Below are 17,214 nucleotides of genomic sequence, written 5' to 3'. Positions count from 1 at the left end.
GGGGGCGTCTAGACTTGTGTAATTGCATTGGACTCTTCTGGCGTATATTTAGAACTAATTGCATCTACACTATTACAGGTGGTAGCAAATCTAAGACGATGAAACTCACGGTCAAAGGAGGAGCTGCTGTGGATCCAGATTCAGGTAGTCATGAGAGCCATGCATTGAAAACAATATTCTTTCTGTTTTTTGGTCTGTGTAGCTTGACTGATGATTTTGATTTCTAAGGTCTGGAGAACAGCGCTCATGTCCTGGAGCAGAGCGGGAAGATGTACAGTGCTACGCTGGGTCTCGTGGACATTGTCAGAGGAACTAACTCCTACTATAAATTACAGCTGCTGGAGGATGATGTTCAGAAACGGTTGGTGTTGCAGAAAATCATTTCACTTAGTGGTGCAGAGGTTTTAATATACATTCAGGTCAGTTGTTGAGGCATTAGATAAACTTTAACCGTAACAACCCATACATTTCGTTTTATGGGGTGTCTATGTGTGCTAGCTAAAGTGCAGTGGTGCTGTGTTTTTTTTTTTCCACCATTATTGCGATGAGTGTTAGAATGGTCCGATGTCTTTTTCATGTATGTGCAGGTACTGGGTGTTCAGGTCATGGGGCAGAGTGGGTACCACCATTGGTGGCAATAAGCTGGACAAGTTTCATGACAAAAACTCTGCCCTGGACAACTTCCTGGGTGTCTACAAAGAGAAGACTGGCAACGCCTGGAGCTCCTCCAACTTCACCAAATATCCCAATAAGTTCTACCCCCTGGAGATTGACTATGGACAGGTACACACATTAACACACACAACTAGAATGGAGATCTCCAACAGTGTGTTAGTTTCTGTATCTGACTGGATTTAGTTTTTCTCTGGGGTGTTCATGTTTCTTGTCAGGATGAGGAAGCGGTGAAGAGGCTGACGGCAACTGCCGGCACCAAGTCCAAGCTAGCCAAACCCGTCCAGGAGCTGATCAAGATGATCTTTGATGTAGAGAGCATGAAGAAGGCTATGGTGGAATTTGAGGTGAGACCCATTTCTTTGCTTTTTGCACCCACCTTACTGCACGCACTTGCTGCTCCGATTCTCCGACCAATCTCGCTCTCCATGGTCCATGGTCTCACAAACAAGACCCCAAGGTATTTAAACTCCTTCACTTGGGGTAAGGACTCATTCCCTACCTGAAGAAGGCACTTCATCAGTTTCCTGCTGAGAACCATGGCTTAAGATTTAGAGGGGCTGATCCTCATCCCAGCCGCTTCACACTTGGCTGTGAACCGATCCAGTGAGTGCTGCAGGTCACAGGCCGATGATGCCATCAGGACCACATCATCTGCAAAAAGAAGCAATGAGATCCAGAGCCCATCAAACTGCAACCCCTCCCCACCCCAACTACGCCTTGATATCCTGTCCATAAATAATACAAAAAGGATTGGTGAGAAAGCGCAGCCCTGGCGGAGGCCAACCCTCACCTGGAACGAGTCTGACTTACTGCCGAGAACCCAGACACAGCTCTTGCTTTGGTCATACAGAGATTGGATGGCCCTGAGAAGGGACCCCCTCACCCCATACTCCCGCAGCACCTCCCACAGTGTCTCCCGAGGGACTCGGTCATACGCCTTTTCCAGATCCACAAAACACATGTAGACTGGTTGGGCATACTCCAGGATCCCTGCGAGAGAAGATCTGATGTTCAGTTATGGTAAATTAAACTGAAAAAACTGCATAGTTCCCCTTTTTATAGAGCACCATTTGTTTTGTTTTTTGTTTTTAAAAAAATCGTTGTGCATACAACTTTATAGTGTTATTGAACATCAGTGTGTGCATTATTCTTTAGTGTACTGTATAGTTTATTTCTCCTTTCCTGTCTTCAGATTGACCTCCAGAAGATGCCCCTCGGAAAGCTGAGTAAGAGGCAGATCCAGAGCGCCTATGCTCTCCTCACTGAAGTCCAGCAGGTGAGCTACCATCAACCCCCTCCAAAAGGGTTGTCTCAGTATTCCCCTTTCTGTTGGGATTTCTCTTCGTAGTACTGTGGTGCATTGCAATCCACTTTAACACATTCAGTTTCCGTTCAATTCAGTTAATGTCTTTGATGATGTGAATGTGATGATTTTGTGATATAATTAGTAGTGCTTTTCTGCCAGTGGTTGGACCAGATATCTGTAGTACACGTTCTCCCCTGACCATGCAATTATTTATTAATAATTTTGACTATATTGGTCATTTTGTTTTATCAAAGGCTGTATCAGAAAGTGCGTCTGAGGCCCACATCTTGGATCTCTCCAATCGCTTTTACACCCTGATACCTCACGACTTTGGTATGAAGAAACCCCCGCTGCTCAGCAGCCTGGACTACGTTCAAGTAAGGACACACTGTATCATAATGTACAATTCTCTCTTGCTTTATATATACTGTAGATGGAATATTAATGGATCTCATAATTCATAACCACATACATCACCATTCAGGCTAAAGTTCAGATGTTGGACAACCTGTTGGACATTGAAGTGGCATACAGCCTGTTGAGAGGAGGGGCCCAGGACGATGAGAGTGATCCCATCGACATTAACTATGAGAAACTTAAAACCAAGATTCAGGTGAGAACTCCAATTTTCACTCTTTCATAGTTATGAACAGTGTGAACGATTATGTATTAAGAACAGTGTTCAACATGGTCATTGTATGGAAATATTACAGTATGCTACATATTTGTTATTTTACAGGTTGTTGACAAGACTACAGAGGAGGCTAAGATCATTTTGGAATATGTTAAGAACACCCATGCTGCTACACACAACACTTACACACTGGAAGTGCAAGAGGCAAGTCATCTTTGGGAACATCAGTGTTAACATGACAACCGTTTATTTGAATACTTTGTTGCAAATTCTTAGATTGGATAAACCTGTGTTTTTAATTGTCACAAACTATGTCAATTCTCCCATGTAACTTTGTTTAGCATGACTTGCCATCTCACCCTGTTTCCGGGCTTTTCCCAATCTTCTAGATCTTTAAAATTGCTCGAGAGGGAGAGCGCCAACGGTACCGTCCCTTCGAGGAGTTACATAATCGCCAGCTACTGTGGCACGGTTCTCGCACCACCAACTACGCTGGTATCATGTCTCAGGGTCTTCGCATTGCCCCTCCAGAGGCCCCAGTGGTGCGTTGTTTTTTTTTTGGTGTGGTGAGGCTGAGTTCAAGTTTGTGGGGAACCATAAGCTTCTCCTCTTTGTTCTTAACAGTGTAATACTTTCATAAATATCTGCAATGTTTTTAGTGGATTTTTCTTTTCTTCGGTCCTGTGTTACATTGACGTTTTTGCTTCATTTTTTCTAGACTGGTTACATGTTCGGCAAAGGAGTGTACTTTGCCGACATGGTGTCGAAGAGTGCAAACTACTGTCACACCTCCCAGTCAGACCCTGTAGGCCTCCTGCTGCTGGCTGAGGTTGCCCTTGGCAACGTGTACGTGACCCTTTCTGAATTCTTAAAAATAAACCTAAAAATAAACCTTTTCTTCTGCTTTAGAGATAAATGATGAGCATGTAAATGAATGTATTTTTTTTTTATGCAGACATGAATTGAAGAAGGCATCCCACATAACAAAAGTACCTAAGGGCAAGCACAGTGTTAAAGGTGAGAAAACTTTCTTGGTCCCTGCTCATTTGATCTTGATTGTCCTGAATGTGCTCTTTGAGGGATATTTTGGAATGGACATAAATGCATAACTTGTTTTGTTGAACACTGTAATTATTATGGTTGGACATATGCCAACTCAACTGCCTCTTGTTAATAATACATAGAGGTTTGGATTGTGTACTGCTTCAGTTTTTTACATTTATTAACTTTAATTTTCTTGCAGGTTTGGGTCGAACTGCTCCTGATCCAAGTGCATCTGTCACTCTAGACGGTGTGCAAGTGCCTCTGGGAAAAGGAGTCAACACTAACATTGATGACACAAGTCTCCTGTACAACGAGTATCCTTTAACACTGACCACCTGGTTTTTGAGTTTAATAATAGTTTTGCCCCCAAATGACCCCACATGTTTCCTGCTTTGCCATATAATTTATTACTCAATAGTCTGTAGAAAAGTGTCAAAGAACATATTGTTCTTGACATTCAATAAACTGACTGATTTAGAATCAATAATTTGTAAACGGGATTAATCTTGGATGGCTGTTTACATATGGAAAACTCTGTGGTATATCGCAGCATAATTTATCTTTTCATTTCTAACCTCCTAATCATGGAGTAGATCACTCTGAGGTGCCAATGGATTGTCATACCTTGATGAAATAAGCTATTCTAACATAAACTGACAGAGATCCTTGACTTACTGAATCTTTAAAGATAGTACACAAAAAACAGGACTTGAAACCTCTCCGTTTGGTGTTCAGAATTAAGATTTACTCTACAGAGCCGTTACTTTTTACCTTGGATCATCTATTTCTCTTCACTTCATGTCTGTACTTTGTGTGAAATGTCCTCCTTGTTTATTATGTGTATAGTCTGTTTTCCTTAACCGCTGTTCCTCCAGGTACATTGTGTATGATGTGGCGCAGATAAACATGAAGTATCTCCTGAATGTCAAGTTTAACTACCAGACGTCCCTGTGGTGAGACGGGCTGTGTCAGTGAAAACAAAGACCACTGTTGCCTCCAAACGCTGGGCTTCATTCAACATTTGGCAAAGGAGTGATGCTTTCCACACTTTACAGTGGTCATTGGAACTCTGTAGTCACTTTATTTCTTTTTTATCTGGTTTACTAGCTGGCAGCCTTTCATCTTCTTAGTAATCCATTAGGTACTTAAATACCTAATTCAGAATTACTCATAGATACTCATACACAGAAATCAAAGTTCAATATAGTGGCTGAAGCACGGTGCATACCATAGAAAGGTTTTGGTTTAGAACATCAGAATTTTTGTTTTGTTTTCTGTCTCAAATGGTTATCTTGAACTTAAAAAGAATCCTATTTCTTCATTCCTTAATAAACCTGTAGTTGATAAGGCTTAGCACTGTACATTTAAAAGGAGTGAGTTGTGAACAACCAATCTGCAGACATACACAAACCAGGAGCTACTCAGATGAAGATTTTGTGGACTGGTTTAAAATACTGTTCAAGGTTTGACGTGTATATATTTGTTTTGTTTGTCTCTCAAGCTGTCTTCCTAGCAGAATAGGAAAAAAATATAAACGTGGTTTGTGTTTATGCAAAGTATTATGTAAGAGAAACAACTGACCGGTATGTGGCATCCTTTTTTCTTTTTCACGCTTGCCTCTAATACAATAAAATGTTGAGTCCTCAAAATATCATGCCTGTGTTTCTGAGCATATTATTTTCAACCACTACATGTGCATCAATTTTGGATTAGATTTCAGTGTGGAAATAAATGTAAATTTGCATGTCAAGTTTTTCAAAGTGATGAAATACTTGATTCATTTCCTTTTAAGGGCTTTCTCGTTTCTCCCATCAGCCCTTGGGAAGGTCACAGGTCAGATATTGATAAATTTTCCAGGAGCTAAAAGGAATCAGCAGGATGGAGCTTGAAGCTGGATCTTGTTGGATTTATTAGAAACCCTTCTGCATGTACGCAGAAATAGTATTTACTAACAATTTCCCATTGGAAAGAGGCTAGTGTTTTTTATGAAGGAAGTATCAAGAGGTATTTTATACTGGATGAGATTTTCTGGTGGTTTAACTCGAGGTATAACAGTTTTAACCTGGAGAAAAATATTCGACTCCTATCCCAACAGTGAATGAGAGTCAAATGTAAAATCTGTGGCATTAACTGAAGTGCTGTGTGAAACAATGGAGGGATGCTGAGTGCCTATCCTGACTACCAATTTTGCATATGATTCGGTTTTCCAGTAACATTTTGTAGGGAAAATTGAATTTATATTAAGTGAATATAAGTGTGTATATGCTTACATAATACAAAGTGATTCTCCAACCATCAGTTTGATCAATTATAGGATTTTTATTTCTCAAATCGCCCTCCACATAGCGTCCCGACCCAGAATGCATTTTGACAAGGTCTTTGAAAAAGCGGCGCGGCTAATTCAAGATGGCGGAGATGGACCAGCTGTTAGACGAGAGTGAGTAACAACTCAAATTCATGGAGTTTTGCATTGTAAACACACAGCGGTCCTGTAGTGATACAATACATATTTGGCAATAGACTGCCATCGTTTTCCATGTAATGAATACCGTAAGTTTAGGGCAGAGTACATAAAGTCATCTTTAGACGCAAAGAAATACCGGTCTGTCCAAGTCAGCTAACGCCTGTTAGCATCAGAGGCTAACCATGGCTAATGATGCAGTTGAGCAAGTTACTTTAGCCCAACTGGGTAAACAAATAACGTTAGCTTAGCTAAGAGCTAACGTCTGCTAACGTTAGATCGTAAGCAGCAACAACAAAAGGACTACCATAACGCATCTATTACCAAAGTACACACGCTAGCTACTAGCTGTCTGGTTTGGCTGTCATAGTTTTGTCAGTCCTTCCTTATAACGTTATTTAATTTAACGTTCGTTAGCGCTGGTTAACGTTACGTGGTAAAGCGTTGTGTATCGGTTTAACAAGCTGGTGAAGGGAATATACACAAGTTATTTGGCTAATAACAGCTGAAACTGTAATTCCAGTCGATGTGAATGTAGTGCATGTAATGTTGACTAAATATAATCTACTGGTTGTAGCGTTAACATAGTGAAACGTTAGCCTGTTTAACGTTAGCTCATTTCGTTGATATGGTCTGTCCAGCTGATGTAATGCCCGTCGCTTGACAGCTCATATTGGGGTTAAGGCCTAACTGACTGCGCTAGCTATAACGTTGTTATATAACTTCAGTTACCCTGCCCTACACTGTTTAAAGGACAGTCTCATAGTCAATTTGTAGACGTTTTCTTTGATAGCTAAAATAAATATATCAGTAACTTAATACTAAAGAGCATGGCCTAGCTACCTTTTTTCATCGCAGTGACCTGTTCAGTAAAATATTTACAGTAGTTTATAGTGAATTGATGTAGACCAATGTTTCTTCTTTCTCAGGCTCCTCAGCAGAGGCACTAGTCAGTCTCAAAGGTATGTTGGCAGTATCTTTATTTGTTTTTCTGTTTCTGTTCTTGGCACTATGTAAGTGTATTGAGAGCTACTGAAAGCTGAACTCAAATTCCTTCTATGCCTAAACATACTTGGTCAATGAAGATTGTTTGAATTCTGATTGGATATTGTCTGCATGTGTATTAGCTGACACATGCCAAAGGTTTCATGACTTCAGGAATCGTTTCCCCTGGATTAGACTTCTTGATGATTTGCCATAATGACAAGCTTTCAGTGACAACCTACACTGTCTTAAATTTGTGACTGATGCAGTCTAGGATACAGTGGAGTAAAGTTTCCTGTACTTGCTTCCACTGCAGTTTTATCCCCACATTGGCAAATTTAAAAAGGTGGTAAGACAGTTATCTATTCCAGTATTGCTTGTAAGTGGAACCGTCATTTACAACTTCTGTAATTTTAAAATCCTTTTCCAGTATGACATCTGATAATGAGGAAGTCTCACTGGGGTCTTTTATCTGGTGTCCTTACGCTATTTTGAATACGTGCGTTGGTTTTCATTTTTGTTTTGTTTTTGTTTATAGAAGGCAGTTTGTCCAACACTCTGAATGAAAAGAACAGCTTCCCAAGAGCTCACAACACCAGGGGACGACATTCCTCCCTCACAATGGACACAGTAAGAGACGTGGTGTTAGTTTGTCAATTCTAAAACTTGTGAGGCAATAGAGCAGCTTCTGTTATACACAATATTATGAAAGCTAAGCATCACATAAAGTTAGTTAATACAGTGTGATAAATAACAATGCAAAATGACCATACTGGAATCAACACCATTTCAGACATTGTCTAAATTAAAATTGCAGGAGAAAATTACTAACGGCACTAAGTAGTATTGCAAGGTTAATGTATTGAATTGCATTATATTGTAAATTGTAATAAGTCTTTTACAAGAGAGACCTGTCACATATGGCACATTGGCACAAAAACATAGGACCTGAGACGCATGATTGTCAGTGTGACTGTTTGAAAGAGGTTTAGTCTTCAGATATGAAAATTTGAATAACATTGCCTCTTACTCAGTAATTAAGGGGTTGTTTAATATGAAAGGATTGTTGATTTTGATGGACGCAGTTAAGGGTTTTCTGAATAGTTATTGCTTTATAAGTCTATTCACACTGGTGTGATGTGGAAATGCGGATTTGGAAGGGATATCCATTCCACATGTAACTGGTCTATATGTCTAGTTCAAATCTGTCGTAGTTGGCAGTATTTCTGAATGGCAGTGGCAGTTTGGGACCCCTCTGGAAACACTTGTCCCAGCCTTCAGGAGAAGTTGTAGAAAATACTGGGGTGGATATTTTCATCTCATCGGAAAACAACTTGTCACAATGGCAGAATTAATTAAACCATATTTTCTGCATACAAATCCAACAAATGTGGATCAGATTTTCTTTTTGTCCTACTGCACATTAAATCACCTTATTGAAAGTTACACACAACTAATGCACACAAATATTTAAGCCTGAAATGAAAAGGCTTTTATTCACTGAGCATGATTGGCACTATTACTAACTAACACCTGTCCACATTTGTCCTTCCAGCCCACACGGAGCTCAAAGAGGAGCCGTTTGTTTCGGGAGGACGACGAGTCGCCACAGCAGCGTCTCCCATCCAGATCCCCTCGGAGGAGCCAGAGGGTCAGCACCACACCACAGGTAAAGACTACACACCATGAAAGGGATTCATAGTGAGTAGAAGCCCTTTCTCCTGTCTTTGCTTGTCTGTGAGCCCACATGTCCTGCAGCATTTATTTTACTATTGCATATGTATACTATGGCTCAATCTAGCACACACAATAGTAATGTCTAGTTATTTTAGCCTACATTAGCAAAAGAAGAGAGAGCCCATGACTGGTCCAAATTTGCCTATTCAATTACATTCTGGATTCAATCATTTACTAGTCAACTTTTTTTTGTCAAAGAAGATGCCAAATGTGAACGTAGCCTTAAGAGTTTATTTTATTGTACGTGGAATGACTGTTTCAATGTTTTGCTCTACAGAAATGTTCTAATGTGGTGACACCAGATAAGAAGGCATCCCAGAAAATAGGCCTGAGATTAAGAAACCTCCTCAAGCTACCCAAGGCTCACAAATGGTGCATCTATGAATGGTTCTATTCCAATATTGACAGGTAAATTCTCACTTTCACTTTCAGAAAACGACAATAAAAAATTCTGATTAGTTGTAATCAATTCAGAGATGATTTAACAGTGTTTGAACTTTTTGATCATCTTTAATTACTTTGAACATGGTTTGAGGTGTGTCACAACCCGGCTCCTGGGCTGCAACAAGAATGGGAGACCAAGACGAGGTATAAGCAGAAAATAGGCATTCATTTACAAAAACAATACTGTGGAACAGAAAAGAACGTGGACGTAGACAATCACTTATTAATGGGTGTGTGGGATTGTCTTTAGCATGCAAAACCAAAATGACAGCTGCAGTGAGGGAAGAGAGACAGAAGGGGAAGGGTAGTGGAACGGAAGGGGAGGGGAGGAGCTTTTCTAGACAGGACCACAGCGGCCCAGGTATGGCTCATGAAGATAACGACAACCTTCTGCCTTGACCCTGATCCTGTAAGGCAAATGAGAGCCAGCAATACAAAAGACACAGGGACACCGAGTGGAGCAGAGGGGTTGTCACAAAGGTTAGCGGAAACTTTATTGACAGGACAGCTGAAGAAATAAAAGAGGAGAGAGGGGAGGGGGACTGACATGCAGCAAAGGGCCGCAGGTCAGAGTGTGTCGAGGAGTAAACCTCTATATATGGGCGCCCGCTCTACCAACCGAGCTATCCCGGTGCCCTTGTAGGACAATGTTGTATTAACTATGTTGTGTCTTATTTTATTTTACAGACCTCTCTTTGAGGGTGACAATGAATTCTGCCTGTGTCTCAAGGAGTCTTTCCCCAACCTAAAAACAAGAAAGTTGACAAGGGTTGAGTGGGGAACAATCAGGAGACTGATGGGAAAACCAAGACGGTATGCTGCAGTCTTTAAGCTTTGTGCCACTGCACACCATTTTCATTTTCATTCATCTTCATTTATGTGAGAATTTGACACGTATCTGAAATTGTTTTCGTTGACATTTTGATAACACTGTTCCCTCAAAGACTTGACAATAACTGTTACAGCGCTATGCTTTGTTGTCCCATCTAGGTGTTCATCTGCATTCTTTGCTGAGGAGCGGACGGCGCTGAGGCAGAAGAGGCAGAAGATGCGCCTGCTGCAGCAAAGAAAACTGTCTGACGTGTCAAACTGCAAAGACCTCCCAGATGAAATCCCTCTGCCGCTCATCATAGGAACCAAAGTCACTGGTTAGAGGACAGAAATGAACGCACACTACTGTCTGCAGTTACAACAGCCAGACAGCTCTCGTTAAATGATCTGTTGTTGTTTTTGTTATTATTGCAATGAAATGACCTAAAAATAATTTGTCAAATCCAAAATAAGGGTACTTTTGACCCTGCACTGAAAAAAAAGTGAATAGAGTAAGAGTTCTAGTAAGAACAGTATTACCAGTACGCATTTTGATTTTGTTAGTTTATTTTCTTTTTGTGCCACAGCTCGACTCCGAGGCGTCCATGATGGGTTGTTCACAGGGCAGATCGATGCAGTGGACACCAGTGCTGCCACCTATCGTGTCACCTTTGACCGCACCGGCCTGGGAACACACACTGTGCCTGACTACGAAGTTCTGGTAAGAATGACCTTTTGGCTTTCAGCTTCACTCTAGGTCTGTTTGAGGTTAGACACGATACACCATAAGTGTGTCTTCATTTTATTTTCATTCAAACACAGTGTCATTAAAAAATGTAAATACTAAAATGAACAATAGCTAAAGGATACTTTACTAGATACTAAAGGAATTTAATAACCTGTCTTCCAGAGCAATGAGCCCAATGAGACCATGCCCATTTCAGCCTTTGCCCAGAAGCATCGGATATCACGCTACATGCAGAACCTTGTGACTCCGCCTAGAGGGCCGTACCCGTCCGCTACCACTCCTGTCCTCATGGTACCGTAAATCTACATCTAATGACAGTTAAACATGTGCTGCGTCATCACCCTAGTGTCTCAGTTAATGTCAACGATATGTGCTAAGCTGGTTTAAATTTGCTGTGGCTGTTGAGTATGTTAATCTACTGTAACAGATACTTTAGCAGTCAGCCAATACATCTGAGATGATTTTGGTCAACATATCTTGTACAAGCAGGCTTTAAATTCATATTTAGATATGCTAGTCAGTGTTAGGATTTACTATATAAGGACAGTTCAAGCATTGTCACGCTGTCAAGTCAGTTTTATCAACAATAATATTTAGAAACCTAAATCTAAAAAGGTTAATCTATTGTTATCTTTTGTGAATCAGTTTGAGCTTTCATTCTTAAGAAAACAAGTCATCATACTGCAACTCTTCTTGAATCTTCTTTTTGATATATCTCTCTCTCTCTCTCTCTCTCTCTCTCTCTCTCTCTCTCTCTCTCTCTCTCTCTCTCTCTCTCTCTCTCTCTCTCTCTCTCTCTCTCTCTCTCTCTCTCTCTCTCTCTCTCTCTCTCTCTCTCTCTCTCTCTCAACAGGACAATGACCCTCTTATCAACCAGTCACCATGGAGGAACAAACTGCCTGGTGCTGAGGGAGATACTCTGGGAGGATTTCCTGTCAAGTTCCTTGTCCAAGTGGTAAATACCTTCTGTTAAATTGAATACTAAAATCTGACATTCTAAACCTTTGGAGACACGTTGCTTTAATAAATGCGTTATTTTTTCATGACTAGACGAGGCTGTCCAAGATCCTCATGATCAAGAAAGAGCACATCAAGCACTTGAAAGAAATGAACACCGAGGCAGAGAAACTGGTACAATCATCATGATAACAATAAAAAAAAAAGTTGCTTCAAAACCTATTGAATATGTTCTGAGATGCATACATCAAGCCTAACTAAAACCTTTGATTGTGTTCAGAAGTCGTACTCGATGCCTATTGACCTCGACTTCCAGAAGCGATATGCTACCACGGTGCTTGACCTTGAACAGCTCAATAAAGATCTCAACAAGGTGCTTCACGAAGTTCAGCAGTTCTGCTGTGATGTAAGTCAATAGATCCATTTAAGTCCAATCCACAATCATTCACCTTGGAGCTAACTATAGGAAAGTATGCTTAACTGTAGCATTTCATGCCCAGTTCTGTTACTCTTACCATCTCCCTTCATAGTAGACTAATCTGAAAAAGAAAAAAAAACAGTGCCTTGTTTAAAATGTGAATCACCACGTGTCCATCCAGCTTGCTCCAGATCAGGGCATGGTTCCCGCCGACCATCCCACAGAGCTGCGGCGGCGTTGTGAAGACGAGGCCCAGCAGATGGTGCAGCTGAGCAACTCGCTGAAGGACGGACAGCAGATTGTGACAAACCCCAGCCTCACGCTCCTCATCTCCCGCCTCACCGCTCTGCTGCTCCAGATCAAGGTAGAGGAGGCTGCGTTCTGATTTCTTTGCTGCTCAAACATTTTCTATGGTATAATCAGATGTACATGTACAACGCTGACAAAGGGTTGTTACATATTCATGGAATTTATGGCAGAGAGGGCAGCACAAATTTGGCTGCAACACCAGAGAAGCCTGTTGTGAACTTTCTTTAACTGCGTTTGTATGTACACTAAACAATATATAACCAATTGGCCACAACTTTCATAACTTGTTCATTACTCAACTTTGCCTGTTTTGTTCCAGTGTCTGGCAGATAGAAGAGACCTGAATTCTTTTGAGTTTAAATCGCTAACCGACTCCCTTAATGACATCAAGGCATCAATTGATCCCTCCAACCTCAGGTAAAAAAGACCATGTATTGTTTCTACCTAAGCCTCCTTACCCCGATTTCCCACTGGGCGCGTCTTTGCTGGGATCCGCCTGCGTTCCGGTTTTGTTCCATCCTACGCCACGCGCCATACCCCAACGGGAACGTCTTAGAAGCGGCGCGTCTTGCTGCCCGACTCGCAGATTTTATTGTCTCTTCAAGTACTTTTACAGAACAATCACGTGTTTATTAAGCTAGTTAACCTTCCACTCACGCTCCTGCAATTAAACTTGATGTCTCGTCTTTTCTGGCGTTGTCCTCATAAAAAAGGTGTTGTAAAGGAGACCTGTACGATATTAGGGGGGTGGGGATGTTTTGGTGATTTGACTGGATATTCTCGTTGATAGACTGCTACCTGGCCGCCTGTCCAAACGCCCCGCAGGTTGCGTGAAAATAGACCTGGCGTGTATCTTTAGCCGAGCGGAGAGCCGCTTTTCACTCGTTCTGGGACTCACCGCAGCGCGGCTGCTGGATTATCGAGCATTGATTTTAGTGGCCGCAGACGCGCCTGGTGGAAAACGGAGATAAGTCTCACTACACACAATATTGAATTGCATGGTTTATAGTTTCCAAACTGTGTCAATGGCATACATGAATAATTAAACATGTTCCTTTCTTTATTATCCATATCCATGTCATCATTCAGTCAGTCTGAAGCTCTGAACATTTCTCATACTATTGTCTTTTCTGTGTTTCCAGTTGCTTCCAGAATAATGTTGAGATCCATGTGGCACACATCCAGAGTGGCCTAAGTCAGCTGGGCAATCTGCATGCGTTTTCAGCCAACAACACCAATGCAGTCTGAGTGCCTGCATCATCCGCTCCATTCATATCGTCTGTCGGGCTGGTGCTTTCACCTGAACTCATACAAAGACTGCGAACACAAAAAACTCATGTGGATGTGGACCACCACCATGCGATCTGAATATGGATGAGTTCTGCCTCAGACTCCCCTTTGTGCTGAAGGAAGGAAGGGAGGATGTCATAAGTATTTTACATTTTATTGTATGAAAATGTTAGTGCACCCAATTGAACACAAATCTGAAAGAGCTTTAGCTATTGCCACAAATCCACATCTTGAGACTCTCAATAGTTATTTATTGGTTCCATGTGCCAAAACATTGATTCTTACAGTTTTTATAGTCCATATTTATTTATTTTTGAGTAGGTGTGTATGGTCATGAAACAATATTTTGCTATTTCTAAAGTTCCCCCCTGTAAGTGTTGTGTTCTGTTGCTCTATTAATGGTATGAACAGGGAGGCTAAAGAATGTTTTATAAAATTGTTTATTGTAGATAATTGTACAATATCTCTGATTATTAGGACTATTGTCAACATTTCTGTTGTGTATTCAGAAATGGCTTTTGTAATTTTGTGTGCACTGAAAAGAGATTTTGGTATTTTTATAAAGGAGAACTCTGGGGTTTTGATGCCTTTTACTCCTTAAGGTGATTTAAGCATTTCCATATCCGGCATGGCTGTTGATGCAACCCCCACACTAAGCCGGCACTGCTGATGTAAGGCCGGAAAATTTACGTCAGTTTTTTCCTAGAGAATCTCCTTTTCCAGTTTTGTAAAGTTGTATATGAGAGTGCCCCAGGGCAATTGTATATAAATGTTTCCGTCTTTTTATATTAAACATAATATTGCAAAGCAGTGTTTGGTTTTAAGTCTTTATTAACATACATAGCCAGTCCAGGTTTTTTTCTTTTTACAATCAACAGTTTTATTACTATTTTTTCAATAAATACAAATTCTCCTTTTACGCCAACAAACAACTGAATTCTGCCTCTTATGATACATGTAGCTGGCTTTATATCAGCTCTAATAATACGTCACATAAAGCCGCCAAAGCCAGCCATGGCCTCGTTTTCCCAGTCAGAGTCTGAGTCAGTGAAGTCCTGTGTCTCAGTGGCATGGATCGGGGAGAAGGGCCTGAACCTGTCCCCTGTCCCCCTCATGTGTGGATACTGCATGTGGCATCCATTGTCCTTGGGTGATGACCTGCTGAAGTTATTCTGGGTGGGGATGGGAGGAATCACAACTTTCATTTCTGGTCCAATGGTCTTGTTAGGTGGGAAGTTGTCATATTCCACCAGAACCTTTGGACTCTGGTCGCCGGTTACGTTGGCTTCCATCTTGGGAGGATGCTCGTTCTCCTTGGGGTAGAGATGGACGTTACAGCACGGGACATTAACACTCAGCTCACGTCGCTGCATCTGCTCAGGCTTTACTCTGGTTGCGTCCTCATAGATGCAGGAGACAGACGTGTGTTCGTAGCTGCTGGGATTGGTGGGCATACTGGTTCTGTGAGTTTCATCTGGGTTTTGGTGCATTGCAGATCGGAAACTGTCCTCCAGTCCAAAACCAACTATCCTGTGTGCCTCGGCTCCATGATTGCTGTCATACACTTAAGATTAAAGATAAAGAGTGAAGCAATTAGTTAAAAATAAATGTTTTACATTGCTCTTTCACCTATTCCCTACACTGGAGAGATGAGTAAGTTATCAAACTACACATGTAAATGTAGGTAACTTCAAGTGTATTAAGGAAGATATTTCAGTAGCAAATTACCATTTTCATTATATAATGTGACTGGAAGGACAATAATCTGGGACTAATAATTACCCCTCTCCGGGCCCATCCGGCTCTGGAGCTGGCTGAAGGGGCCAGCTGCTGGCGGGTTTGTGGCCTTCATGGCCACCGAGGAGCCAACTTGGCGACGAGACTTGGCCCTTCTGTTTTGAAACCACACCTGAAATGTGAGGTGGACAGAAAACGTGAGGACAGTTTACAATTTATAGAATAGAATAGAATGCCTTTATTGTCATCACACACAAGTGCACAGTACCCGTGCAACGAGATTGAAGCAATCCCTTTACAGTGTTGACACAAAAATATAAGAATATAAGATAACAATATCAAAATATAAAAAATATAAAGTGTAGGATGAGCAGAGAAAAAAGAGAGGGGGGGGGGGGGGTGGGGTGCTGGTGCACAGTCCTGAGTCCGGAGAGCCACTGTATGCATAAATATATATATATAAAAATAGCTTTGAATACACATTGTGTGAAAGTAGATAAGTGTTAACAAATTAATAAATATTGCACAGTAATAGTTATGTTAGTAGTCATTTGTAGTTTGTGTGATGATAATGTTTTGTTTTTAACAAATGTGGCCTATTAAAAAAAAACATCCCACACTCTTGGATTTATCACACAAACTAGACATTACCTGAATTCTGGACTCCGGTAGCCCGGTCAGGGCCTCCAGTCTCTCTCGCAGGTAGATGTCGGGATATTTAGTGTCTGAGTAAACTTTCTCCAGCACCTCGATTTGCTGCTGGGTAAAGTTGGTCCTCTTTCTCCTGTGGGTCAGTATTGCCACACATTTCTCCGCCCTCGGGACTGAGTTTGCAGGGTTGAAGTAGTTTGGAACATCTGGGGCTCCATAATCTGAAAGGAAAACGTACAGAATGTTAGATAGACCTACAGTAAGTAGCCTAACATAGCCCAGTGGACTACAGAACCAGCAGTGAAGTCGTTATTTCCTGCGACCAGCGGTGTGGGCTAGGCCTACTAGCCTACAGGCTCCAGTTGGTCCCAAGGGTCACTTGGGCTGCCAGCCGCCTACCTGAGTTCACCAAGCCGTTTATCTGCAGAGGTCCCTCGTGAAACATCTGGAAATGATTCAGCTCCCCGACGCGCATATTCCCATGAACTGAAGACATGTCCCTCCACGTCTTATTTCCAGCGACTGAGTTTAAGACCTGTGCTGCTTCTCGCCGGGGTTTTAAATCCCCCCCCGCGATCAAAGGTGACGCGGCCTGGACGTGTGAATGGGGCACCCATCGGTGCCGGCTGGCACTGCAGCGGCCGCACGGATCAGACGTCTGCAGGCCGCTGGAGGTGTGAGGCACCACACCTGGGACGGTGGAGCGGCCGCGGGTCTCTTTAAAGGGGCTTTAATGGAATCTGCATGCTCAATACACATCGGCAGGGAAAACATTTATCCGCTTTGGAATGGATGAAGCTATAACGGACCTGCGGTCTTCAAAGACTGCAGTCGGAAACGGCAATTTCCTCAACGCGGGTTGGACACTCACAAGGGAGGCAGCTTGTTGCTTGATGACCCAAGTTTGAAAAATACATCGTCCACTGTCAAGTAGACCACCAGTCTAGGAGCTTATTAGATGTTTCAGCTGTAACCCTGGTTGGGTTTCTGTAAATAACATCACAGAGTA

The 17,214-nt window shown here is 41.8% G+C and overlaps 3 protein-coding genes across 4 annotated transcripts in view; 2 read left to right on the top strand and 1 right to left on the bottom strand.

Annotated features, from left to right (window-relative positions):
• Window positions 1-5,313, top strand: part of parp1 (poly (ADP-ribose) polymerase 1) — an 11,802-nt gene extending 6,489 nt beyond the window's left edge. The window contains exons 11-23 of one of the 2 annotated variants that reach the window (XM_032543316.1): window positions 79-144; window positions 229-361; window positions 588-783; window positions 891-1,019; window positions 1,868-1,951; window positions 2,236-2,358; window positions 2,466-2,594; window positions 2,721-2,819; window positions 3,005-3,157; window positions 3,334-3,461; window positions 3,571-3,632; window positions 3,859-3,973; window positions 4,535-5,313. In XM_032543316.1, the coding sequence (XP_032399207.1) occupies window positions 79-144; window positions 229-361; window positions 588-783; window positions 891-1,019; window positions 1,868-1,951; window positions 2,236-2,358; window positions 2,466-2,594; window positions 2,721-2,819; window positions 3,005-3,157; window positions 3,334-3,461; window positions 3,571-3,632; window positions 3,859-3,973; window positions 4,535-4,616 (1,499 nt within the window). In that variant the 3' untranslated portion in view covers window positions 4,617-5,313. Of the gene's footprint in view, window positions 1-78; window positions 145-228; window positions 362-587; window positions 784-890; window positions 1,020-1,867; window positions 1,952-2,235; window positions 2,359-2,465; window positions 2,595-2,720; window positions 2,820-3,004; window positions 3,158-3,333; window positions 3,466-3,570; window positions 3,633-3,858; window positions 3,974-4,534 lie in introns of those variants that run through there. The other variant, XR_004336243.1, reaches the window with a different exon arrangement.
• Window positions 5,314-6,008: 695 nt separating this feature from the next.
• On the top strand, window positions 6,009-14,627 carry lin9 (lin-9 DREAM MuvB core complex component). Its single transcript, XM_032543434.1, has 15 exons — window positions 6,009-6,096; window positions 7,050-7,082; window positions 7,643-7,734; window positions 8,660-8,773; window positions 9,119-9,249; window positions 9,973-10,098; window positions 10,276-10,433; window positions 10,683-10,816; window positions 11,006-11,134; window positions 11,697-11,798; window positions 11,894-11,974; window positions 12,081-12,206; window positions 12,400-12,582; window positions 12,847-12,944; window positions 13,670-14,627. The coding sequence occupies exons 1-15, from the start codon at window positions 6,066-6,068 to the stop codon at window positions 13,773-13,775; spliced, it is 1,644 nt and encodes a 547-aa protein (XP_032399325.1). The 5' UTR covers window positions 6,009-6,065; the 3' UTR covers window positions 13,776-14,627.
• A 22-nt stretch (window positions 14,628-14,649) lies between these two features.
• On the bottom strand, window positions 14,650-17,128 carry mixl1 (Mix paired-like homeobox). The gene is made up of 4 exons (XM_032543435.1): window positions 16,605-17,128; window positions 16,206-16,426; window positions 15,600-15,726; window positions 14,650-15,381 (listed from the first exon to the last, which is right to left on the bottom strand). The coding sequence occupies exons 1-4, from the start codon at window positions 16,699-16,701 to the stop codon at window positions 14,807-14,809; spliced, it is 1,020 nt and encodes a 339-aa protein (XP_032399326.1). The 5' UTR covers window positions 16,702-17,128; the 3' UTR covers window positions 14,650-14,806.
• Between the last annotated feature and the right edge of the window lie 86 nt (window positions 17,129-17,214).

The sequence above is a fragment of the Etheostoma spectabile genome, chromosome 18 (genome assembly GCF_008692095.1).
Source record: "Etheostoma spectabile isolate EspeVRDwgs_2016 chromosome 18, UIUC_Espe_1.0, whole genome shotgun sequence".
NCBI classification, from domain to species: domain Eukaryota; kingdom Metazoa; phylum Chordata; class Actinopteri; order Perciformes; family Percidae; genus Etheostoma; species Etheostoma spectabile.
This window is presented reverse-complemented; position numbering and strand designations above follow the sequence as displayed.